The sequence below is a fragment of the Pagrus pagrus genome (assembly GCF_965226575.1).
Source record: "Pagrus pagrus genome assembly, chromosome: 19".
Lineage (NCBI taxonomy): Eukaryota > Metazoa > Chordata > Actinopteri > Spariformes > Sparidae > Pagrus > Pagrus pagrus.
This window is the reverse complement of record NC_140203.1, coordinates 13,504,740-13,531,463: the sequence shown is the minus strand read 5'-3', so window position 1 is coordinate 13,531,463 and position 26,724 is coordinate 13,504,740. Positions and strand designations below refer to the sequence as shown.

The following is a 26,724-nucleotide window of genomic DNA, read 5'->3' as shown; positions in this document are numbered from 1 at the left end:
TGTCACCCTGAGGTATAAATGATGTTCATTGTGTGTTTTAGTGTAGTATGTGTCTCATATGACATGATAGGTTAAAATACTGCTTTAAATACAGGCCTAAAAGTCATTTAAAAAATTACAACAACCTGCTCCAGTTTCCACAATAACAAAACATAAAAAGGTGAGTGTATGATCTATTTATTCAAATATTTCAGAAACACAGACAGGTATCATATTACAGAGTGATAGACTAAATCACAAACCACAATGTGGAATGTTACACCAATAATAATAATAATAATAATAATAATAAATAATAATAGGCATGCAAATATTTAAGGGAAAAAAAACACCATTTTAGATAAAATAAGTACAGCACCACCAATTTGCATGAAAGTCCTAGAATAGCAGTGTACCATAAATAATCAAAAAAAGGATACCTGGTTTGATTCACAATGATTCAGTGAACAATCCATCAGAGTAAAAGGCTGAACATACAAAGAAGAGACAGAGAGAGGACATGGAGCAGCTTGTCTGGCTTCCTGGTTTTTTTCTCCACAGACAGCCCCCTATATGCTGCTATGGTTTGAGCACAAGCTGTGAAAAATGAATAATAAAAAAAAAAAAAGAGTGCTTGTTTGACTTACAAGGTGAAGATGAAGCCTAACATTTTGAATCACCTACTAAAAAAAGCATATTCAATTATCCTGTAGGTGTACAAAATATCCACACGTGTAAAAGCCCCCTTTTTGTCATCAGTTAATTAACAAAGAGCAATAGTCAAAAAATAGGGGTTTTTTCGCCGAGCAAAGAGGAGACAGCTGTCCAGCAGAAGAGAGGCCAATCCTCTGTCTGTGTGGAATATTCCAGTCTGTCAGCGGCGCGCAAAGCTGAATGGCGCAACAACCCCCACACCCGAGAGCCTTTTTCTTTTTTTTCCTTTTTTTAAACAAAGGCCTATAAATAACCTCACAGAATCTGAAGGCACATTTTTCACTTGTGTTACACACATTAAACCTTATTCACAATTTAGTCTCCTTTACGCTGAGGGGTGAGGGGGTCTAGAGAAGAGGAATGGGGAAGGGAAGGGAAGGGAGGGGAGGGGAGGGGAGAGGGGGGGAGGTTTACAGCCTCGTGATCGGCTTAAATGGAGGGACGTGCGCAGTTGGCAGGCGGTTCTAGGAGCGGATAACAAGAAAAACAGGCCTCGGACATTCCGCCTGCACACACACACCAACAAAGAATACGCAGAGAGCCATTTTACGAACGCGAATAAAGCCCCTTCACCTCCTTTAGCAAACACACAATATAACCGCCATCTTTTTTTTTTTTTTTACGTTGTTATCTGATGTCGCACTTTAAAAAAAAACGCTCAGTCTTTGTCTAGAGCCAGAGAGCACGCGCGGAAGCCCGAAGGAGATACAAAACAGGGCTCGAGCGGAGGATTCCTGATGACCTTATATGGCAGTGTGGGGGGTGCAGCAAACGCGCTCGAGCTCTCATGGCAACCGTCCAGGGCTCTCGGATTACTGCCGTTGCCAGGGGGCGAGTCAACCCCGGCAACCGACAGCCTGAATGCGCAGCCTTATTAACGTTTCCTTCCTTTTACACGCACTCTCGACTAGTTTTCTTATCTGCGTATTTATCCTTGAACCCATTCGTAAAAAAAGAAAAAGAGGAAAAGAAAGAAAGAAAAGTAAATGAAAAAATCACCCCCGTGTCGCTCGATGTTAAGACTTCCTGTTGAATCACCGAGAAACGTCCTCGTGAAAAGCTTCACTCCCCCACCCCCCGAGCGAGCGGGCGAGCGAGCCTCACCCAGTTATGGCGCAGCAACATTTTACAGCACAGTGCTCTCCTTTGTCTGTAAAGAAGCCATTTTGAGACAGGAGAACAGCAGAGAAACCAATTGAGCAAGTGAAGCTTACATAGCACCAAAATAAGGTCTCTTTGGACTCAGGGAAGCAGTGAAATATACAAGATTTCCTCCCCAAAAGATTCATTTGCTCGTTTAAGACTTGGATTACATGTTTTGAATACTAAATGTAAGTTTGCACTATCAAATCAAAAAAAAAATTATATATGGGTTACAGTTACATTTTACAAAAGTCAATACAGTTTTGCTGGTAACGTTATTTAACACACGTATTGTTCATGTTGTCTGTCCTCTAGAATAAACTAAACTTGCATGTAAAACATATAAACTCGCAAATTTAGTAAAAATAGCTCAAAAATCCATTACCTTTCAAAACAACATTTCCTTGTGGGTTTTATATGCTGTAGCTCAGTTAGAAATGTCGAAATAGAAGAGGTTATACTTGACTGCAATCCTGTCTTCAAGGAGAGAGAGAGAGAGGAGATGGTTTGCATATTGCCCACACAGATGATGCTTGAAGATGCATATTCGCTGGCTGAGAGGCAAAGCCTACCACTGATCAAAAAGTTTTCAAAAGAGCTCTAGATGTGTCGTGCTAATGGATTCCTTCCTTTTCAGGAGACGCTATCCCACCCCTTATTTATGCCATTATTAGAGGATCCGAAGATGGAGCTGAAAACATTCCTCCTGCCCCTGCGTTTAGGCCTGTTAACTGCATTTCACCAAAGTGCTGAGGTAAATATTTTCACCCTAAGAGTTTTCCCTCCATCTGTTTCCTCTGATCTATCTTTCAAATCGTTGTAGAAACTGTACAAAGCCAACCTGACTGTGCTCCTTTCGAAACTGAAAAACTGCCCTTGAAGCAAGGTCAAGCCTACGTTTACACTTTGGACGCATTTGATTTCTTAATGGCAAATGGACAGCACAAACCTAGTCGTGCATGAAGTTGTCTCCACGGTTGCAGGCAGGGTGCAACACACGCCATCAGGGTGTTAACCGTTGCTGTTGTGAGAGGAAAGTGTTTAAAGTCATTAATCAAAGCAAATGAGTTATCAATCAACAGTCAGAATTGCAGGCAGCACAATAAACTACTTTCTTAAAGCCATTAGCTACCCATGGCCTGCTTTCTATCATTATTAAACAATGTCTATAACCTTAAACTTCAGGCTGTATATTCATGTCAGCATGCCAGTGAACATATTGAATAAAGCTGGCTATTACAGATGTAAAGAAAAAAATAGAATTCTATGACATTAATGATCAATAGATAAATTGACAGAATACTTTTAATAACAGTTACTGCATGCCTCACAATTTACATTACTGCATTAACAAAACTTTCAAAAAGTATTATAAAAGAATTTAACTTACTCAGTGCTACTCATATCCTACAAGGCCATAAGTGCAATGGCCCAACAATCAGCCATCACACATTGTCACTTTAACTGTGGTTTTTTCTCTCTCTAACACAACATCTCCAAAACCATAACCCTGTTTATTCACAACATTTGTTTTCTTTTCACTTAAGAAATATAAATACTATTATATGGGTGTGCCATGACCTAGTTAAGACAAAGATGGATTCCAGGCAGAGGAAAAAAGGCTCAAAATGTCACAGGGTATTACATCCAGTACATTCTCTTCCTTCTTCTCAATCCTTTAAAAGGAGGAATCATAGTTTTATCATAGTCCGTGAGAGATGAGGAAATCAAGTGTAAGATCCCTTTTGGAACAAAGGAAACCCATATAGGCCATTGAGTCCTGTTTTAGGAAAATGGCTGCCGAGAGCGCTCGGCCCCCTCTCTCTGCTCTCTGTTGAAGGACTCCTGAGCCGTGCTTCTAATAGCAGACAGCTCCTCTGCTGCTGCGCTCTGATTGGCCCGCCGAGCTGCTGCTGTTAACCAGCCAATTGCCCGAGCACTGCAAAACACCAGGCAATGTCAAACAAAAATCCAGTTTGTTCGACAACATGCAGTTCACTGGAAAAATAAGCAAAACGTGAGGAAATCCACACCGCGAAAGATTATTTCAAATTTAAACCTCCGGAGTTGTTTGGTACTTGTAAAAGCGAGAATCCACACAGCGGTTCGGCACTAGTTTGTTGGTCTGGATTAATCAAACTGACAAGAGAGAGAGACGTTAACAAGCCGCCGCATTCCAACGGTCGTAAACGTTAGCTTGGCTGTTAAATTCCACTTTTTCCTAACCGAGTTTCGTATTAAAAAAAAAATCTTCTGTTCACATTAGTAGTCAACAACTAGCTCCACAGCAGCGGAGTCCCCCCTTTTCTTTTCTTTGTTTTTCGATTTAAAATATGGCCCAACATGTTGGGATTTCTCAACGACCGCACGTCTGTACACAAAACACCTGCGAGCAAATCCGTTTTATTAGCCTTTAGTGGCAGTTAAGAAGATATTGCCCCCTGTGTCTATCTTGTGTTTGCCAGTTAGGTAAATGCAACCGGCAGATTCCACACACAATAATGTGGAGGTTTAGCGATACACAGCTGCTTCCCGGCTCGTAATAAGCTCACGTACGCGTACGAACGTTACTATGTAAGTAGATTAAAACACGATAATTTCATAAAAGTCATTAACATAATTTAATGAGCGGTGGAAAATAGAAAAGTGTTTGTGACGAAAGTGCGACTAGCATCGGAGGTGGGAGAGCCTAGCGGTGTATTGTGGGAGAGACAGAAGCTACAGACCAGAGGCACACAATATGTGTTGGCTCTCGCCGAAAAGGAGGCAGTATTCTTCAAGCTAAATCATGTAATGTAAGCGGCGAAAGGAAAGCGATCTCGTCTTTTCATCAATTAAAGAAAAATCACTCGATCGGACGAACCATGTCCAAGCCAGGCGAGAGAAACAGATTGAACGAGGACCATGGCAGAAAGCAGAGTTCAAGTAAGCTTGTTCTTTTTTTCCTCTTTCTCCACAGCCCTCCTAATGCCTGTTTTCCGTAACTGGGATATATTACGCTAGATCCCGTTTTTGCTCTCACTTGGTGTTACCCCTGCCACCAGAGCCATGCATCTGTAACGTTTGGCTGTTGGAAAGTGTTGGGGGCTGGTAACGGGACCGTGTTTAGCCTTGCCTCACGATAGCTCTCCTCTCCTTGTCGCTCGCCTGTCGTTTCAGGTTTGGCGAACGGCATGGACAGTCATCCCGTCTGCGGCTCGGCGGAGAAGCGGAGTCACCACTGGAGAAGTTACAAGTTGATCATCGACCCGGCGCTGAAGAAGGGATCACACAAACTGTATCGCTACGATGGACAGACTTTCAACATGCCTGTAAGTGGACCGCATTTGACGCGGCGGAGCGGCTACAATAGTAACCGAGTAGCCGACCTCCATGATAGGTTACAATGTGGCTGTGTTGCCGGGGCCGGCCACGGGCATGTTCCAGCATCTTGGGGAGCAGTGTCGGAGGTGTTCATTTTAATGTGACACCGCGTCCGGTTTGTGTAGAACTACTTCGCAACAAGTTCTCCCCTTGTGAAGTTGTGAATGGGATGGATAACAGTGTTGTGTCTCCCCCTCCCTCCCTCCTCTCCTACAGAATCCTGGGATGCCACCAGTGGACATCGTCCGGGACCCGAGGATCGGTCGTCTCTGGACTAAGTACAAAGAGACGGACCTACCGGTGCCGAAATTCAAGGTATCTACCATGACAGAAAGCGCGAAGCCCGCTTTTTCCTGTGGGAAAGGGGTGCTGTCAAAAGTTGCAGACACACCCCCTTCATTCATCTTTGGGATGTCGAGTGAAAGCATGATCATCGGAGGGCTGCTGAACCCAGAATAACCTCAGTCTGATGCATGCGGACTGGATTTGCATGACCATCGCTACTCATCCGGCACTGTTGTTTTTAATCTCAGCTGTCATGGATGACCCCACACGGTGCAACATTAACCCCGAAAGCACTCCCGACATTAACCCCTCTCCTCCTCCTTCTTCTTCTTCTTCCAGATCGATGAGTGTTACATCGGCCCCGTGCCTCCAAAGGAGGTGACATTCGCCCGGCTCAACGACAACATCAGGGAAGGATTTCTAACCGACATGTGCAAAAAATTCGGAGACATCGAGGAGGTCGAGATCTTGTACAATCCGAAGAACAAGAAGCACCTGGGGATTGCCAAAGTTGTTTTCGAGACGGTGAAAGCCGCCAAGGAGGCCGTGCAGTCGCTGCACGACACGTCTGTTATGGGAAACATCATCCACGTGGAGCTGGACCCGAAAGGTAAACAGAGCTTCAGCCATTCAAGGAGGCGACGTGTAACCTACATTTGTGCACGATCGAGCCCGCCGGAGCTCTCCCGCTCAGCAAAACAAAAACCCGACGTGACATGTTGCCGTGTTTTGATTCATTAGGAGGAGGACGGCAGTCACGTGCGTACATTTACGTGCGTTGCCTGGTAACGCGGATTAATTGAATTTCATTGAATGTGAGGCTGCTCCCACAGGCCCAGAGCTGAGGGTGCTGTGTACTCCCACTGTGCATAATTTCAGACCTGTAAACAAACACAAAGCAATCTGTCTCTGTTGAGTCACATCTGAACGAAAACACTCCAAATGTTAGTGAGTTTTTTTTTTTTTTTAATCTTCAATGAGACTGACTCTTTTTGGACTGATGCAGCTTCAGCTTTAGTGGAAACACTTGTGCTCATTTATATATGTTTTTAATTACAACATGTGCAGTTGTTCTCTGGAAATGGATTTTCTTCTTCTTTTTTTTTTAAAGAGTATAAATAGCTGTTGTGGTTTGCAAGTGTTTTTTGAGCCATGTTATTACAGAACATGATTGAGTTCTATAGTTTACAGTTTATATATATTCACGCATAAACAATATAGATCATTAGTTTGGCTGTTTTCAGAATAATTCAGAAGTGTCTAGGGCTGCAAACTGAACCGAAATATAACCAAAATTGCAATATCCAAATCCAATTTTTTATTTATTTTTTTTTTTTTGTGATAAAAGTAAAATGTGTAATAAAACAGCATTATGTTTAAGTACTGTAGTGCCACAAAAAGGCCTTGGCCTGCAAAATCTTGTTCTTCACATGTAAGAAAGCAACACAACTGTTCACATCGTCATGATTTATAATAGTTTTTCAAGTGGAAATGAAAATTCTGATGCAAAACTGATCAGTCCCACTAATCGTGAATCACATCGCAAATGCTTCTGTCACAATATTGACAAATCACTTTTTTTTACCATATCGTCCAGATCTAGAAGTTTGTACCCAGAAAGGAAACTACACATGGGTGTGTTGAGATTGTTGTTGAAATCATGTCAAGTTAGTTTTATTAAAATTTTGCTTGCATAAAGTTTTACAGACTTTGCATCAGACCCACACATGTTTCCCGTTCTGCAGGTGAGAATCGCCTCAGGTACTTCCAGCTCCTGATGAACGGCAGCTACACTCCGAAGACCCTGCCTGTCGGTGGAGAGGCCAGAGAAGTTTCCCCTCGAAGCCTGGCAGAAGCCTTACTGGTAAAAAATCTCCTCCAACATTATGTAAAATAATTCACTTGCTTGGTTGTTGTTGATGGTTGCAGTTAATGTGAAATCACTCTCTTAACTTTGGCAGTGGCAGTTAGATAATAGTATGATGAAGAACAGCTTCTGCCGGGTTTTGTAAGGTCAGTCTGGAGAGCAGTTGCATACTAGTGTGTAGATGTGTTTACTGAATTGTAGAAAAAAAAACAACCTGCCAATCTGAGGTGACGTCCTTATCTGTAATCCGTTTTATCAGTGCAGCAGGTGGTGGAGTAGAGTGGAGGAAATGTTATCCTGACCCTCGCCTGTGGACTGAAATCACAAAGCCAGTGAAACATGCACTTTGGCCCAGTCATTGTGTCGAGATACTCTTATCCACTTATTGCTCTTCACAGGTGTACACAGTGAAATTAGTCGTTAATTCCAACATTTTACTACGATTGCACTGAAGTTACATCCTGAAGTCTTCAGTGACACAAAGACGGGGGTCTTTATATTTTTTTTCCGCTGTCAGAGGTTATATCAATGTGACACCTTGATTCATCTCTACCCCGTTTCTCTCCTCTAAGGCCTGCGAGCCTATCCGCAGGTTGTCGGAGAGCAGCGTGTCCGCTGTTGGAGGAGCATTACCACCCAGCAGCTCGACCACTCCTCTGTCCCTGGAGACGGGCTACTCCAGCCTAAGGCAGGACACGCCCCAGTCCCAGGGAACCCCTCATACCCCACGGCAGACTGGTACGCCCTTCTCTCAAGACTCAAATTTCTCCAGTCGGCAGTCCACGCCTGCGTACCAGTCCGGCCGGCCCGAGAGCTCCGGAGGTTACAAATCTCGGAGACACGAGAGTAAGTTCCAGGATGCGTACAACCGCAGACCGGAGAGGCCTCAGTACCGCAGCAACATGTACCGAGGCACGACGTCCGAGCAAGCTCCCTTCAAACAACTCACCCCACCTGAACCTCCACCTTCCACCCCCTCGTTCACCTACACAGCGCCTCCTCCTGCAACACCCAACTTCAAGTCTGCCTTCTCGCCCTACCAGGCTCCTTTACCCCCTGCGTTCCCACCGTCGGAGCCTGCTTTCCATCACCCCACCCAAAGGGAGGGTGAGTACCTCCGACCGCCTCAGCCGCCTCTGGCAGCCGACACTGACTTTTTACCTGTGAAGGATCGACCAGAAACTCCTCCGATCCCAGAGCCCCCGCCGGAGCCCTTGCCCCATCCAACAACCCCTCCTCCACAAACACCAGAGCACTGCCCCTCACCTGGTTCCCCTGCACTGGATCCAGAGCGCAATAGCCTGGATTCTCGCATAGAGATGCTCCTGAAGGAGAAAAGGACAAAATTGCTGCCGTTCCTGGAGGAGCGAGACTCGGACACTGAGGTGCGAATGGAGGGGAGTCCAATCTCCTCCTCTTCCTCTCAGCTTTCCCCGATCCCCCCTTACACAAGCGGCTCCCAAGGCGGCCAGCAGAACTCCCGTCCCACTAGCACAGGCTTGGAGGACATCAGTCCAACCCCACTGCCAGACTCAGAAGATGAAGAGCCGATTCCTGGAACTGCCTCCCTGCTCAGGAGAATCAGCTCTCCTGTCCAGGAGAAGACGAGCAACAGTGACCTCAAGGATGGACATTTTCGAGGCCACACTCCTACTGATAAAATGGACACGGTAAGATACAAACTCTTTCTCTCACGTTTGCATGAGCATAACTGCCTGTTTACAAGAAAAGGGCACCCTTTACGTGCTAAATGCCGCTAAAACAAGCTTGTTTTGATAGATGGATGAGTTGATAGTCGCACGTTGCCGATGTTTACTCGCACCTGTGAATGACAGTTAGACTGAGGACACAGGAAGCAAGGTCTAGTCTCAGCGAAAGGTGGTAGTAGTAAAACTTTCCCTCGTTTCATTGTGCCTTGAAAAGGAAGTTCCGGTTTCACAACAATCCACATATGAAGCACCGTGAAAAAAGGTGTTTACTGTTTCAGTTGTCCGATTTGTGCAAAGAACAAATATGATATATATTAAAGGAGCATTATGTAGTTTGGGGCTTCGCTGACTGTTTGTTTGTATGCCTAAACAAATTAGATAAACAACTCTGTTTATTTTCCTGACTGAATAAACAAACTGAACCTAAAGAGCAACACGGTTTCATACCGGTTTACTTTGTTTATATGTGGCGGACCCTGACACCTTTCTAGCGTCAGTGTTCTGGGGAGTTTATTTTCCTTTGAGAACAGCTTGTTTATTCAGTTATGGACAAAATAAATATATCTGAGTTTGTATTATTAACTAAAATTCGGAGTTTAAACTTCTTTAAAAAACTACATAGTGCACCTGTAAACTACAAAGTATTTTGTCTAACCCTAACCCAGGAAAAAAAGTGTATTTGTAAGCACAATAATGTCTGAAAATGTGAATAAAAAGATATAAAGTTCCTTGTCAGCAGTTAAACTAAGTAATGAATGAAAAGTTTTAGATGAATTACTTGCAGCTTCACAAATCCTCTCGCATTCATACGAAGTCGTTTGAAGTCACAGTAACACCATCTGGCCTGTGTTGTTGTATTTCTACACTTTGTGCTTTGAAAGGAGAAATAAGAGCCGTTCCGCTGTTGGGGAATCGAATGCTCTTGTGTTTCCTCTTTCTAACACTCACCGCACGCTCATTCGGAGGGAAACACAGTTTGGCTGTTGGCCCCATTCAGCACCGCCACTTCCTGGTTGTGCTGAGCCTGACAGTCAGGATTGGCCACAGCGTCTCCCGTCTCACATTTCAAGTTATCACAAAGAAAGCCGTGCAAACAGGTCATTTGGGTAACAACGCCACTCCCATACTGAGTTTACTTAGTTTCATTTCTGCAGTGGTTGTAACAGAGATCCTCTTATAATAACAGAGAGCAGGAGAGAAAGTTCAGAGCTATTATCCACTGTGGTTTTAGGAATAAATAGTCTGCTGTCTTGACCAAACAGCTCTGTTTGGAAACATGCTGACCAGCGACATGGGTCAGTTGTGTTTGACTGTGCTAGAGCTAATACTAAACTTTGAACTCAGATCAGCCCTCAAATCATTTGTTGCTCTTATTTTGAATAACTTCAGAACTTTCTGGTATTGATAAAACCATGTCCATTATACAGCACCGAGTACTGTGGCTTGGTCAGATTCATAATCATGTTGATTTATTCTTTGATCAGATTTACTGATTCTGAAGTTTTGACAATCTGCCAGGCAAAGTTCTTGCATTGTTGCTTTTTTTTTAACATTTGAGAACTTCACCTTCTTTTGTTCAGATAAATAAAAACAATGTTGTGTAGACATATGTTTGTTTAAGAAAAAGTATATCATTAAAAAAAATATATCATTGTTACTAATAGTCACGTATTGTACAGAACTAGAATTGGAAAAATGTTAAATTATATCCATAAGGTTCAGATGGACAAAACGGTTTCACTCTAGGTCCACTTACTTGCTTTACTTACTTCCTAGGGTTCATGCAAAGTCTTGAAAGTTCGGAAAATGCTTAATTCGAACTCAGATTAGCACTATGCATAAATAGAGTTGCAACAATGAGTAGATTTATTGATCAGTGGATCGAAAAATGTATTTGTCAACTATTTTGATAATCGATTAAATGTTTAAATCATTTTTCAAATTAAAAACGTTCAACTATTGCTGGTTCGAGCTTCTTAAATGTGAGGATTTGCTGCTTTTCTTTGTCATTAATGACAGTAAATGAAGAGTATTTGGAGTTTGGTCTGTTGGTTGGACAAAAGAAACATTTTGAGGACGTAATTTATTGACATTTCATAGACTAGACAATGAATCGTGAAATAATTGGCAAATTAATCGATAATGAAAAATGCTTGATTTTCTACATAGTCTCATCTTCTCTGTCAATCACTCATGTAAACTAAAAATCTTGTGTGATGAAATGAAACAATCTCATCATCCTGTTTGTTTTGTCAAAATAAGCGGACATCAAATAATCATGATCAAAACATACAAAGTCAATGTGAACAGCTGTTTAAGTAAACAAAGTAACAATACACATTGATTGCTGTGGACATAGAAGAATGCTGTTAACTTTCTTTTTTGCAAATGCATTTATATTAACAACTTAGATGTGATGATAAAGGCTTTCAGAGTCTGTAAGTCTTTTTTTGACTCACTTCACAAGTAGATAGTGTTTGCTCAGCTTTCACAGAGTTGAAATCTGCACCTAGCCCCTGGCATAGCTGCACTTGTGTAACCTGTTAAAAAATGTTTCAACCTTGCATAGTTCTGACAGACTGTCCCGTGTCACACAGGGTACTCAGTCGTCAGGAGAGGACATGGAAATCTCTGACGATGAGATGCCAGGTACTCCAATCACCGGTGGCGAGTGTGGTAAGGGCATTGTCGTAAACTCTGCAGTGTCCCCGATGCAGACCATCACCATCCCTCCTCCCGGCTTCCCCCCTCTCCCGCACCAGGCCGGCTTCCCCATCCCACATCCCCACCTGGCCCCCCACTCTGCCGTCCCGGGACATCCTGCTCACCTGGCAGCTCATCCTGGAGTGCCTCACCACTTGCTGGCACACATGGCCCCCTACACTCACAGCATGGTGCCACTGATGCAGATGGAGCTGATGAACTGCTTGCGGTGGGAACAGTGGAGCAACGTGCCCATGTCCTTCCAGATGCAGCAGCAGATGTTGAGTCGCATGGCTCAGACGAGAGGGCCCTATCCTTATCCACATTTTATAGACAGTGGTGCGTCTTTCGGGGGACCCTATGCACCTCTGTCGATGGGTGCGACACCTGCTGGCAGTGCGGGAGCACCTGGACAACAGTGGCAGCTTCCCAGTATACCAAAGTTCAACCCTACTGTTCCTCCTCCTGGATACGAGGGTAAAAAAGAGGATCCCCACAAGGCCACCGTCGACGGCGTGCTGCTGGTCATCGTCAAAGAGCTGAAGGCCATCATGAAGAGGGACCTCAACCGCAAGATGGTGGAGGTGGTGGCCTTTAGAGCATTTGACGACTGGTGGGATAAGAAGGAGCGCTCAGCGAAGGTAAGTTTTATCCTCTCAGCTTCCAAGATACAAATACGGTGTTACTTACAGAAGCAAAGCACAGCACTATGTGTGTGGGAAACATGTACTGACTTCTAACTGTACCTCCAAAACAGTCCATATTATAAGATTTAATTACAAACAGGAGAAGCCAGTGACATCAGGCACCAATAATCAGTAGGAAGTAGTTTGTTCATCAATTAAAATATAATGCTTTTTGCAGATTATTTAAAAAAAGAGTTTTTAAAACAACTTGACATTGATCATTTAAACTGAACTATGCAAGCACAGAACTCTTGTTTATCCATGTTGAATATAACATTTGTCAACTACCTGACAAAAGAGCTCTTATTTGCCTTGCCAGTCTTTAGCGTTTCCCCTCCTTCCTTCCCCCACCCTGAATGGCACATGGGTAAGAAAACCTCTCCAAAATAAATCAATAAATAGGTAATGTATACAAACACGAAGCATCAGTGTTGATCCCAAGAATTTTACATTATTGGTAAGAATTATTGAATAAAAAAAAGGTGATGTTTTGAAACATTTTACGAGGTTTCTCACAGATTGTGGTTGTGTTGCTGTTAGCGACAAAAATAATAAATATAATAAATAAAATAATCAATAACTGTTTAATTGATATCTGAAGGTAAAATGTCAAATATTTACTGTTTTCAAATTCTCAGATGAGAGGCTTTGTTTCCTTTGTCTGTTTGATATCATGTTAGATTAAACACTTTTGAGTTTTGGACAGTTGAAAACAGTTGAAAACAAGCCAATTAAAGATGTCTCCAGGGGCTCTGGAAAAGTTGTGATGGGTGTTTTTCACAATTTTTGGGTAGTTTGTAAACTAAACAATTAAAAAAATTGACTGATTAAATGGTCATGAAAATCAACACTTGTTGCATTTACATCTGAAGCAGCTTTTGTTTCATGAATCTGAACGGAAGTCAGTCACAAACAGTAAGATTTCAGTGATTTTTGTATTGTCGAGTATAGTGACATAAAAATCCTCTTCTTTCCTCCCAGGCATCTTTGACTCCAGTGAAGGGTACGGAGGGGAAGGAAGAAGAGAGGCCCAAACCCAAAGAGACGATGGGTTCGAGTCTGCTGGAGAACTGGAACAAAGGCGAGGGACTTGGCTATGAGGGGATGGGCCTGGGAATCGGGTTGCGAGGAGCCATCCGCCTGCCCTCCTTCAAGGTGAGCCTTGAAATTTGTCAGAATATCAAGGGAGTTCTTTTTTCCCCCCCAGTTGCACTGCTGGTTGATGTTTAATGATCACTTGTTGTGTTCAGGTGAAAAGGAAGGACCCACCTGAGGCCACATCAACAGGGGACAACAAACGAGCCCGGCCTTCAACTCCGGTTGATGACGAGCTGGAGGATGAAGGTAACTTCCAACACGGCAGATCAAAAACTCTTCAGTGTGAACATTTATACTCGCAGGTCTCTGTTTTCTTCCTGCCAACGGCTCATTTGTCTTGTTGTTCATTTCTGTCAGACCGGGATCGAGACCCAGCTGAGCTCCCTTCGGACGATTCCAAAATGGACGCCGACGGGTCTTTAGCAAAGCGACGGCACTCGCGACCACTTGAACTGGACAGTGAGGGGGAGGAAGAGGTGGATACATCTGGGAAGGAAGAGGAGTCATTGTCCGAACGGGAGGAGGAGCCTAATGAAACAGAGGCTACCGATAGGCTGTTGTCGGGCAAAGTACGCTCTCCACAGTTACCTTTGATTGAGAATCTGTTGAATCATCTTTTACAATTTTGGGGCATTTTTAATACGCTTTTATGATTTCTGATCATCTCTTAGGAAAGTGGCGATGAGGAGGGTGATGATGAAGACTCATCCAGTGAGAGCGCTTCCTCGGATTCGTCTGATGACGGTACTTTAAATATGAAACAACAGCATCTGGTTGTTTTTTGTCCGCGTGTTCCCTGTGATGTATCATCTCTTTACCTCCTTTCTTGCAGAACCTGAGAGTTCATCTTCCTCCAAGGCCAGCTCCGACTCCTCGGGAGAAAGCGAAGACTCCTCTGAGTACGAGTTAAGCTCGGAAGAGGAGGAAGATGAGGAGGAAGAGCGGGCGACAGTAAAAGATGCGGAGGATGCGGACAAAGAGGCAAGGACCTCCTCGTCCTCCTCATCCTCTACAAGTTCCACTTCTGATGAAGAGGAGGAGGAGGAGGCAGAGTCTAAGGCACAAAGCCCTCCTGTGGGACTGGTCTCGGAGGATAAGGAGGAGCAGAGTAGCAGGGCGGAGCTCAGCAGCAAGCCCAAACGCCGACCTCCTAGTCCTAAGGAGGAGGTGAAGGAGGACGTGAAGCCGCCGTCACCCAAAGGGATCCCAGGTGAATGTCTGCACCTAAACATACAAAGTGTTTTATTTTTTCAAGTATTTTGAGTTTTAGAAGAAATTAATGTCCGTCTTTTCTTGTCTTGTAGTCAAAGAGTCGGATGTCAGCTTAGACCGCAACATTCCTGTAGTGAAGTCTGAACCTCAGGAGCCTGTAGCGAACCTTCGGCCACCCACCCCCACAGGCGCCCTGCCCGACAGCGACCAGGAGACTAAAGCCAAAGGTAAAACAGAGCCTGAGGAAGTACCATGCACCCCTGGTCGACTACCCCCATCCCACTTAGAGGCAAACGCACCCGTCCCCAAATCTGCCTCCGCTCCTTTAATGCACCTCCCTCTCCCTCCTCACCCGGCACTAGACGGCCGCTCCCTCCTCCACCCACCCCCAGGTCCCCTGCCTGACCTCCCTCAGCGGCCCAGGCTCCCCACAGATGAGGACATCCCCCGCACGCCAGGCAGGGACCTGATGGAGCGTGCGCGAAGTCTGGGCAAGTCCCAGAGCACGGACACGATACCCATCACGCCTGGCAGCGACGCCCCGCTGACGGGCAGCAGCCTGTTGCTTAGCTCCCCTCACATCCCCGGTAGCCCCTTCTCGTACCCTGCACAGTCCCCCGTCCTTAGCGCTGGAGTCCCCCGTACCCCAGGAAGAGACTTAACCTTCACCCCTGTCTTCCCTGACCCCTCAGCTCTGACTCTTAATAGGAAAATCTCCTCTGAAAGCCTGGACGATAGGCCAGTTTTTAAAGAGCCTCCCATCAGTGCCCTTCCTAACCAGACCTTATCAGCTGGAGCAGAGAATTCAGCTAGTGTCCCTGAAGATTTGCCCGCTGGTCTCACTGTAGATGTCCCTGTGCCATCAGATACCGCCCAGTCAAAGAAGAAAGCTGGACGACCCAAAGGCAAAAAGACCCCAGCTGTCTCCGCAACTGAGGAGTCTTTGGAGCTCTCATCCGAGTCCACCCCTCTGCCTCACGACGGCCTATCTGTGCAAAGGACGTCCGCCAAGTCCCCCAACCACCCAAGCCTGGACTTCAGGGAAGGAGAGGTGGAGCCTCAGACAGTCTTGCCCGCAGAAGACGGCTTCCTGTCCTACGAAGAAGAGGCACCTGTTACAGTGAAGCCTGCACGGCGGCCGCGGCGAGGCTGGGAGGAGCTGCTGCTGGGCAGCCTGTCTCCCGTCACCTCGCCGCCTCGGCCGTACTTCAACCCGCGCACAGAGTTTGAGGAGATGACCATCCTGTACGACATCTGGAATGACGGCATAGATGAGGAGGACGTGAGGCTCCTGCAGATCACTTATGACAAGATGCTTCAGCAGGATAACGGCAACGACTGGTTGAATGACACGCTGTGGGTCAACCATCCTTATATCCTTTACTGCTTGACATCAGCTGATTTACACCAAATCTTATCAGTAATATAAATCTTTGTGTATGTCCAGTGAAATAACTTAAAAAAGAGTTATTTTGTAGTGTGTATCAAATAGCAGCCCCCTCTGGTGGTAAAACTGAGGAACTGCTTCTGAAGTGTTTTGGTATGCCAGCTGTGGTCCTTTTAGTTTCTTCCTTGACTCCCCTGCACCTACCAACATCCCTGGAGTGAAGAAAAAGAGAAGAGACGATGGCATGAGGGATCACATGACCGGCTGCGCGCGAAGCGAGGGATACTACAAGATCGACAAGAAGGACAAGATCAAGTACCTCCAGAGCACAAAGCTGCAGTATGAGGAGCCTCCGGTCGACACACAGGTGAGCTGCAGACAACAGATTGTGGTGATTAACTTGCTGCTTGTGAACACTTCTAACTCCGTCCTCTCTCTGCAGGGTATGAGTATCCCTGCGCAGGTCCACGCCTCCACCAGAGCTGGCTCGGAGCGGCGGTCGGAGCAGCGGCGCTTGCTGTCCTCGTTTGCGTGTGACAGTGACCTGCTGAAGTTCAACCAGCTGAAGGTAAACACAGTCTGACAGAACTTTGCTCCAGTGGGCAGTTTTTTTTCTTCATCTGAATATCAGCTTTTCTGATACTTACACGTGACTCTTTGCTCTCGTTTTCTCTTTTCAGTTCCGTAAGAAAAAGATCAGATTCTGCAAGTCGCACATCCACGACTGGGGTCTGTTCGCCCAGGAGCCCATCGCTGCTGATGAAATGGTGATCGAGTACGTGGGGCAGAACATCAGACAGGTGAGAGGCAGCTGACTGGTTCATTCGAAGCAGGTTTAAGTGGTCAATTACTACACTTTAACTTGCTTTCACTCTTAAAGTTTCTCATTAGCCAAAAATATAGACACATATTTTACATTCCACTCCAGTTGAATAGAGTTACGGTGATAATTCAGTAAGTCAACCAAAAGAAAATTGCCAACTATTTTAATGATTGATTTACAATCATCTATGCAATGTCTGTTTTTCAAGACAAAATGTAAGAACTTTGTTCTTTTCTTTGTCATTTATGACAGTGAATGATGAGTCTTTGGGTTTTGGGCTGTTGGTTGGACAAAAAAACAAACTAGAAGACGTCTTGACATTACATATACTAAAAGATTCATCAATTATTACATTGGTACTAATGATCTTTTACTCAAGTTTGACTCCGGTCGAAAGGAGGTCATTAACTTTTCTGACTTAACGGGGTCAAGGGTCAGAAATACTTTACTAAAGCATCATAACCGATGAAGAACACAGGCAATTATTTGGTGAACTATCTACTCTCAACATACAGTGCTTTTAAAGTTGTCAAACCTCTAACAAGTGACCATCTTCCTCCGCCAGGTGATTGCGGACATGCGGGAGAAGCGCTACGAGGAGGAGGGCATCGGTAGCAGCTACATGTTCCGTGTTGACCACGACACCATCATAGACGCTACCAAGTGTGGCAACTTCGCCCGCTTCATCAACCACAGCTGCAATGTAAGGAAACATCTACACCGAGTTCCTCTAGTGAATGAGACAGAAACACAAGCTTTGAAGCAAACTAATCCTGTCCGTCTTTTCTTCCAGCCTAACTGTTATGCGAAGGTCATCACAGTGGAGTCTCAGAAGAAGATCGTGATCTACTCCAGACAGCCCATCAACGTCAACGAGGAAATCACTTACGACTACAAGTTCCCCATCGAGGACGAGAAGATCCCCTGTTTGTGTGGGGCGGAGAACTGTCGGGGAACACTCAATTAACGTCCATTTGAGGTCAGTCCTCTTCCGGGGTGCAAAAGTGCTGTCCTCAAACTTCAAGTTTCCCCCGGACACGCACATGTCAAGATCCTGGACGAGGAAGAAGTGAAGAGGGAAGGTTCTCTTTGAGAAAAGAAACCTGCGTCCTGAACGGCGCTCTTCACATAATAAACTCTAGATTGTTTACGATTTATGGTGCTCTTGAAATGAAAAACGCGTAGTTTTTTATGTCTGCCAGTGACCCAGAATTTACTAAACACTTGACTTGCTGGTGCAGCATTTCCTCCCCTCCCCTCCCCTCCTCTCAACGTCGGACAGTATTTCAGCATGGTTCCCTCCATGTCCAGTTCTGGTTTTTGTACAGTTTTACACTTCTCATTAGTCTCATAAGCTTTACACCACGCGTGGTACAAACAAAACAACACAGACTCACATGTTCAGCTGCTTACTAATGCTGTTGAGATGCACAAGCCCACCAGGAAAACGCCTCCCTGTGGGGGGGGAAGATATGGTCGGCACCAGAGCAGGTGGCGGACGGCGCCGTTTCCACCCAGCAGCAGGCGGGACGGTGGCGGCGGCGTGTCGTGGCCCCCGCCACGGACTGCAACCCTGCTTTTCTCGCTCCTACCTCCTCTGCACTCTTGGAAACGAATCAAACTGTTTAAAAAGAAGCAACAAAAACTGATTTAAATCCTGCCACAAAAAAGAAATCTGGAAAAATTTGGATATCACACCTTGCGTTCACCAGCCAATGACGGATCATGCTGCTTCCTATTAGTTTATGCAAAAAGTTAAAGACGACGTGCAAAATTTGTATTAATGATATTCCAGTGTTTTCCAGTTTTGTTTAGGTAGAAAGCCCCTTTGCTTCTTGTTTCTTCAAAGACACTATATTTGTGTGTTTGTGTGTGTGAATGAGAGAACTTATCAACATATCTGAGTGTATGTGACTGTGAGTGCACTGCCTCCTGTGGGCCGCAGAGCAGAATGCCGACTAATCATGAAGAGCAAGAAAAACAACCCCAAAATCAGTTCCCGACGACATCCACCTGGCAGCGTTTGAAGAATACTTGTCAAACTAAATAATTGCTTCTCATTTTTAAGTGCCATATGAATGTGTAACTGTTTATTAACCAGGCGACAGATAGAAACATCTGTCACCTGAAGCATGTGCAAAGAACTGCTGCCTATTTTCTTTCACCGCTGTGGGTGTTCAGTCGGCTTTCTTCACCTGTGCCCGGGGCGACGGTCTCACGTTTAGATTCCTCTTCAGCTGCAGCGGTTGTTACTCTACCAGTGTTCAGACAGAAGTGTTTCTACGACCTCCGAGAGGGTCGTCCTTTCTTTATTAAGTCATTACGATAAAAACAAACAATGAATGCACTCGAGGCTTGCACTTCCGCTTCTCTCTCAGCCAATCAGTTGCCCCTTTCAAGACCAAGTCAGTCATTGCTTTTCATTCAGTTGGATTGATCATGAAGATTTTCTTTCTTTCTTTTTTTTCCACCAGTGATGTTTATATTGTATATGATTACGTGTACAGAAGATCTAAAGCTTTTTTTTTTATCTTCACAGGGGGTAACACTTTTAAGATGCATCTCTATCTTTTTTTTAACAGAAGACTGAGTATTTAAAATATTTTCAGGGATCTGTAAAAGGAATCTGAGGGTTTAAAAGGTTGTTTATTTAAAGAAAAAGGTCCACTGTGTACAGGAAAAGTCTCCACCTCCCTTTTTGAAAGATTGTTTCTTGTAGAAACGTCTTCATTTTCTGCCCATTTTGCTTTGTAATCCTAGAAATATGTACATACTGTAACTGTGAATAACTATATAAATATATATATATACATATATATATATATTTTTGTTCCCTGGGATTTGCTACACAAACACAGCTCAGAAATCTATGTGACATAGGAGGCGAGCGATGAGCTGGTAGCAGGAAATTCAGCTTGTGTCAAGCTTTGTTTTTTTTTTATTTTCTGTTGTAAATTCTATGAAAAAAGTTGTTTGCGGTGTGGAGAAAAAAACAAAAAGGTGCAGAATCGGCATGGGAAGAGGATTGAAGCATCAGCCCGTTTCTCATGTCTATTTATTACACGACAAATGTATGAAAAAGGAAAAAATGGAAATAAAGCAATTTTGCATACATCCATAAATAGTGGTTGTTTTTCATTAAACGCAACAAAATGAACTTAAATAAAATGATAATGAAAGTGGATTTATTCTTTGATGGATGATCCTCAGAAGAAAAAAAAAGAAAACTAACAGCCGTACTGATGCTGCGTTTTCATGAATGGGATCAGTGGGCAGCAGCTGACCAAACAATGACTCTGTGTCAGGCTGGTTTGATCGAGGACCCGGTCTTATGATTCACTGTCCTCCAACACACACTCACACACACACACACACACACAGTATGTTTCACACCACCAGTAACAAATGAAAGCATTCACTGAGCAGTGTGTAACAAAATGAAAAAATAAGCAGCACATACTTGATGAAAAAAAAACAATGTGATATGGACAGCTGAGATTTTTCCAGGTATCAGGAGACACAGCAAGTCAAGTGGAAGTGGAGGCCTTAAAGGGACAGTTCACCCCAAAATCAAAAATACGTGTTTTTTCTCTCACCTGTAGTGCTGTTTATCCATCTAAATTATTTTGGCGTGAGTCGCCGAGTTTGGCTGCGCTGCCACAAGTTTCTCGTCCGTGAGTAGACGTCCACTTCCAGAAGAAGGTCTGTGGATTATCTTGAGTAACCAGGTCACGATTTATGGAAAGAGACATTGCTGTTGAGTTTTCCAATGTTGTTTTGTTTTGTTTTTGCACTTTTGGCCCAGTGCCAAGAGAAGGCAGACACCTCTTTCCTCTGATTTTGTGGTGAGCTGTCCCTTTAAGATGAGAGAGGAAACGTTGGAGAAGCAGGTTGTTGGTTCGATCCCACAGATCCGACAACTAAGCTTTGTTAACGTTGCTTAAACCCAATCCTTTCAACACATATGCCTAATAATTAAATAAAATTAAATACAGTGTGTGGCCCCTGGTTGTCAGGGCCTCATTTCTTATGTTCCAGGATGGTCTAAACTCGATAAGACCTGACTTGAGGCATATTCAGGCCTCAAGTTAACGATCTCGTGAAAGATAACTTCCTGTGACTTCCTGTGAGTCTGACTCAGGCCTAAAGTCTAAAGTCTCCACTCATCGTTTGGTGTCCTCTTCTGCGTCGCTGCAGTTATTAATCAGTGAATTCATCTGCTGTTGTGTTTGGTCTCGGTATAAAAATCTGCAGCCTGACGTCACCTTTCCCAAACCTGGCAACCACACAGCCCAGAGAGAGAGAGAGGGCGGGAAAGAGAGAGAGGCTAACTTACAGTGTGGTCTGTGTGTGTGTGTGTGCGTGTGTGTGTGTGTGTGTGTGTGCCTCCAGGCCATGACAGGAGGAGGATGGTGTGATCTCAAGCAGAGAGGACGGGAGAGCAGCGAGCGGTGAATGATATCAAACAGATGAACACACACCAACACGCAGAGAGTGATCTGATTGGTCAGACGTTATCACTCCAACTGTGATCTCTTGCTTTGTTGGTCATCTTTCCAACTCCTCTGCTGAACCACTGAGAGACTTTCTGTTCAGTGAACCAGTTAAACTTATGATTCCTCTGCAGGCTGTGTGCTGTGTTATTATAACCCCTCACGTCGATGCTGACACACCTTAGCCACAGATTTACAACCCGAGGGGGTCTCTTTTGCATAATAGTCATCGGCTCATCGAACAGGAAACAACGCAGAGGAGAAAAAGGCAAATGTCTTTGAAAGCAGCAGGAATCAGGACACAGAGTGGGGCTCATTAGCACACCGGCACCTCCATTTTACTGTGTCCTTTTCTTCACGAGCTCACTGTTCTCTGACAGCAGACCTTTTGACCTGTCTACGTAGGAAAAAGCTCAGGTGTTGCTCATGACATTAACAGTGGCCGTGTTGCATTTAGTGGGCCATGTCAGTGAGCTAGCATGGATTTCAGCCCTTGTAAATGTTATTAATTGCACCTGTGGTGACACGTTGAAATGTCAGTGGAAAAAAAGGGATTAAGCTGAACATGTGTTAGCTTGTTTGAGGTTACAGTCATGAGGTAACTTTCAATTCCTCTTGTGTTGAAATTCCTGCTTACAAGATGAGTCAATGCCCCCAAACAGTTTGTTTTCAACCAGAACTTAATTATTAAAATACTTCTTAAGCATCATTGTCAAGTTAACATTTTTAATTTGTCCAATACTTTGTTTTTTAAGAGCCACACATGCTAGTATTATCACTGTGAGCCAATGTTAGCATTTAGCTCAAGTTCATAAGAGCCACATAGCATAATAATACCAAAATAACACTTTTTCATTTGCCTTCCCGATTCTTTTCAGCCGTGCTAGCTGCACCGTTACTCTCACACCATCATGTAGTTCATCCATACTTTGTTTTATTAACTGCTAAACTGTTTCCATTCAGCTGTAGTTTGTGTGCAGTGCTAATTTGTAAAGATTAGCACGCTAACACGCTAAACTCAGATAGTCATCATGGTAAACGTTACATGTTTGCCATCAGCATTCTAGCATTATCATTGTGAGCATGTTAGCGTGCCATTGTTAGCGTTAAGTTCAAGTTCATAAGAGCAGCATAGCATAATAATACCAAAATAACAATGTTCAGATAACATGAAAATAATTATTTCCATCATAAATTATCGGCTGTACTTTTTGTATAATGCTACATAGCCAATGTTAGCATACTAATGCGCTAAACTGTGTCGAACATTAAATCTGCTTGGCATCAACATGCTAGCATCATCATTGTGAGCTAGCTAGCATGGCTGAAGTGTCTCAGTCTTGTTTCTTACATTTTAATTAGACTAAATGAGGCCGATCTTTAGTCTTTCGCTATTATAACTCTTAAATTTGAATATTTGTGGAGTTGCAAACCATATCTGACCTAAAGTGGAATGAAAATATGTGAGTATTGTGGCTTATCAAGAACAAGATGCGAGTCACAAGGGTCGTAAATTCATACACACATTTTAATGGCACCATTGCCCAATGCACATGATTTTAAACTGTTAGTAAGGAGACATTTTTATCATAATTTGATTTACAATAATGGAGTTAGTCCTGCAGAGACGGCAGGTCACAATCATGAGACATTTAGTAACAACTCAGTGTTTTACAGTACTCTTCTTCACAGCTTGTTTTTATATTTAGTCTTTGCTGAAACATTCCTACACAAGTAAAAACTCAAAAATTAGAAACCTCTCTGACCACAGAGCATCTTCGAAAAACATGAATTCATCGTATTTCCGCTAAAGTCCGGAGACGAAGCTTCCCAGCAAAATGATTTGAAGCAGATTCACTGACAGCGCGGACCTGAGGGGACGACCGGCCGTCCCTGTGAGGAGTTTGGCATCTTTGGACACAGACACGACGCGGCTGAAGGTGGGGTGGATGTGTCTGAAGTTGTTCTGCAGGGGGGTCACCTGCTCTGCATCCTCCTCTGTGGAGAAGATCTGTGAGGTAAACTGAGCCAGCTGAGGAGAAAATATGAAAATCAGGTTTATCTGCAGGCCCCAGGACACCATTTACAAGTTTTTTCAGAGGAGTTACATACTTGGGACCAAGAGATGTAGATGGGGACTTCATAGAGGGTCCACACAACCGCTTGAGAACACGGAGGAGTGGTGAGGCTGCCATAATAACGGTAATACTGACTCATGTTGTGCTTCGGCAGGAGGCTCATCAGCGGAAATGGTTTGACTTTAGTGGTTTGGCCTTGGGGATAGAAGCACAGCCAGTAATGAGAATTACAAGCGACACAAACTGCAGGCGGGGATTCATTTTCTGAGTGTCGTCTAACCTTTGTAAGCCACAGAAGACAGCTTTTGTGATATGTGTCCAAAATGCACATTGTCTGCATAAACGACCTGCAAGAGAAAGGAAAATCAGGATGTACTTGAATCAAAATAACCGCAATTGCTTGAATATGTGCAGCACATGACAGAACTGACATCAATGAAGAACCCGAGAACAGCGAGTCCCGTTGGATCTTCCAGGGCCGCTGTCAGATTGGGATGGATGGACTTCATGTTGACGATGTGCATCTAGAAAGAAACAAAGAAAAAGCACAGAGACATTAAGGGACACTGCACCAGTCTGCCGCGACAGCTGGTCGGTGACAGTGTGGAGCTGTCTACTGACCGTACTGTACCTCCATCGGGTATCTGCGTCTGTCCACCGTGTGCTCTGAGCCGTTGGTGGCCGGGCCTCCCCAGTGGAAGTGCAGCTGGATGGTGTGGTACACATCTGGAAGACCTCCGCCACTCACTGACATGCCACTGCCGACATGCAGCGCAACTGGAAGCAACGGGAAACATGCGGTCACCGACACAAATACACAAAAAGGACGTTCACGAGAGCATCTGTGGGATACTCACCAGAGTGGCCGTCGTTCTGAAGCGTCCAGTGTCCCGTTTGGATCGCGTCGAAGCCCTCCAGATGTAAAGGTCCCAGAGACTCGTTTCTGATCATCTGGTCGTCAAGATCGATGGGAGAGTGATGCACTCCAAGTAAAGGGTGACAAGATGGGAACGTGTCTCCCCATGCATAAGGATCTGAGGAGGGTGAAGGAACCAAACAAGAAACAAATACACCAGTGAAACACAGAACAGAAGACGTTACATTAGTGGTTCTGGTTGCTGTGAGGCTCCAGAAATATTTTGCGGGCTACAAAACTTCACCTGACTTTCAGCACCAGGTGAGCAGATAATGAATTTTATTTTTGAACGAACTTATCCTTTAAAAGTTGAGCCTGAAAGCTTCTTTCCTGAGCCGGGAAACAGTAGCTGACATCTACACATGAGGTCTTTCATTCACAACATGCTGTCCTCTGACTGCCCAGCTGTTTTTGAAAACGTGCAGCAGATGTTGAAATGTTTCAGTTTTTTCTGATTCTTCTTTCTTGTTTTGTCAACTTCTGTTTTCCAAGTTAGAGAAGATCATCAGCTCCAGAACAAGTACCAAATGGATCTGCTCCTTTTTTTCCCTGTCACTTTCTCTGATCCTTGCTTTTTTCCTGAGAAACACTAGTTTAACCTCTCGAGGCCTCGACTAATTATTCAAATATTTGCTTTGAAGATTTTCTCACTACTCAAAGACAAGTGGTCGTAAAGAATAAATAAAACACTGGGTCACGGTTCAAAAAGACCTCGACAGTTTGAAAATAATGATGGAAACAGAGCTTAAATTGCATAAAATCACGGTCTACATGTCTACTTGTGTTACTTACCAACACACAGACCCACAGTGTTAATATTGATGCATTCATGAGGATTTTCCAATTCTTATAAGATACCATAGTCTTTAAATTGCTGTCTGTGTCTTAAAATACAAAATATTTCATAGGTTACTTACCACAATCTGGCTCATCGTAACAGTAGTCTTCTGGAATATAAAAACACCAAAAAATAACGTTACTCTTTTTTAAAATTGCCTTGAATTAAAATGAAAAACTGCAAATAAAGAAATCGTTTCCCTCGTCTGAGAGTCAAGCAGGCCTCTCACCTGAACGAGCGAGTGAAAGGACAATCGTGAGGAGAGCAGCGGTCCAAATCATCATAGGATCGTGAGCAGCCCGATGAATCCAGACAGGTGCGTCGGGGGAAACTGAGGTAGACTGAAGATGGGTGCCAACGTTCTGCTTAAATAGGAACCGAGGTGAAAGCCGAGGTTGGTTTTCTCCTCCTGGTCTGGTCGGTGAACCGTGTCATTACCAGTCTAGTGGTCTTTTCTGATCAACAGGCTCATTGATGCAGGACAGCTTCACCCCCTCCTCCTCCTCCACCACCACCACCACCCACCTCCTCCCTGCCACCATAGATGCACACTGACCAGTAACAAGACCCATTCATCTCATGGGAAAGCCAGAGGATGTGTAGCACGCTGAATATATATGGCTTCATATAAAGGAGGCTGGAAAGATGTTGCAGCACTTTATATTTACCTGATTGCTTAAAAGGTGCACTACGTAGTTTTGGGGGAGAAATTTTCATCAGAAGAGAAAGATCTTCTCCTTAAAGGACAACACAATTTCATTCTGTTTTTACTTTGATTATATGTGGCGGACCCTGCCACCTTTCCAGCTTCAAACAGCGTTCCGGGGAGCTTATTTTCCTCTGAGAACAGCTCGTTTATTCAGTTATGGAGAAAAATATTTCTGAGCTTGAATTTCTTCTCCAAAACTACATAGTGCCCCTTTAAAAACACAAAATGTATAATGTAAAAGAAAATAATCCCATACATTACTCTGTGAAATAACATTTCACAAGCTTTTTAGGTTGCCATTATCGCCCAACACAGTGATATTAAAGCGCTGAAACACTCTTTATTTCATATATAAGTGTTCTGCATCTGTTAAGTTTGTTTTTATGGTTATAAATGGAAATAAAGCCAAATATATAGGCTGATTAGTCGAGGCCTTTGAGTAAAATGGGGTCATTATTGAAATTGTGTGCTTTCATATTAATTTATTTCACCTGAAATAATTCTTCTTTCCAAATATTGAATCATTTGATATTATGTAGCACATTTTCTATCACTTGACATCCTCAACTTGACGTATAAAAGCAGCCCTGACATTTATTTTAGTGATGTTAGATTTTCCACACGATCTCATAAATCCAATCTTGACCGAGCAGCTCGGCATGAAGTGTTACGTCTCCCCCGTCCAGGAATAGATCATGTGATTCTGTCACTACTCGGCCTC

At 44.0% G+C, this 26,724-nt stretch overlaps 2 protein-coding genes across 4 annotated transcripts; one reads left to right on the top strand and one right to left on the bottom strand.

The window, feature by feature from the left end:
* On the top strand, positions 1-18,126 carry setd1ba (SET domain containing 1B, histone lysine methyltransferase a). 3 transcript variants are annotated; one of them, XM_084383647.1, is made up of 19 exons: positions 4,337-4,761; positions 4,996-5,147; positions 5,416-5,514; positions 5,824-6,094; positions 7,230-7,348; positions 7,924-9,021; positions 11,658-12,404; positions 13,431-13,604; positions 13,700-13,793; positions 13,905-14,116; positions 14,219-14,291; positions 14,380-14,757; positions 14,852-14,986; positions 15,626-16,132; positions 16,347-16,513; positions 16,589-16,714; positions 16,827-16,946; positions 17,535-17,672; positions 17,763-18,126. In XM_084383647.1, the coding sequence occupies exons 1-19, from the start codon at positions 4,701-4,703 to the stop codon at positions 17,934-17,936; spliced, it is 4,845 nt and encodes a 1,614-aa protein (XP_084239773.1). In that variant the 5' UTR covers positions 4,337-4,700; the 3' UTR covers positions 17,937-18,126. The 3 variants fall into 3 exon arrangements, with proteins under 3 accessions (XP_084239772.1, XP_084239773.1, XP_084239771.1); XM_084383646.1 differs by lacking the exon at positions 4,337-4,761 and adding an exon at positions 1-2,590 and having other exon boundaries at positions 14,852-16,132; XM_084383645.1 differs by having other exon boundaries at positions 4,629-4,761; positions 14,852-16,132.
* Positions 18,127-22,972: 4,846 nt separating this feature from the next.
* On the bottom strand, positions 22,973-25,765 carry car15 (carbonic anhydrase 15). Its single transcript, XM_084382857.1, has 8 exons — positions 25,524-25,765; positions 25,374-25,403; positions 24,398-24,574; positions 24,172-24,317; positions 23,972-24,064; positions 23,821-23,887; positions 23,575-23,735; positions 22,973-23,494 (listed from the first exon to the last, which is right to left on the bottom strand). The coding sequence occupies exons 1-8, from the start codon at positions 25,576-25,578 to the stop codon at positions 23,270-23,272; spliced, it is 954 nt and encodes a 317-aa protein (XP_084238983.1). The 5' UTR covers positions 25,579-25,765; the 3' UTR covers positions 22,973-23,269.
* Between the last annotated feature and the right edge of the window lie 959 nt (positions 25,766-26,724).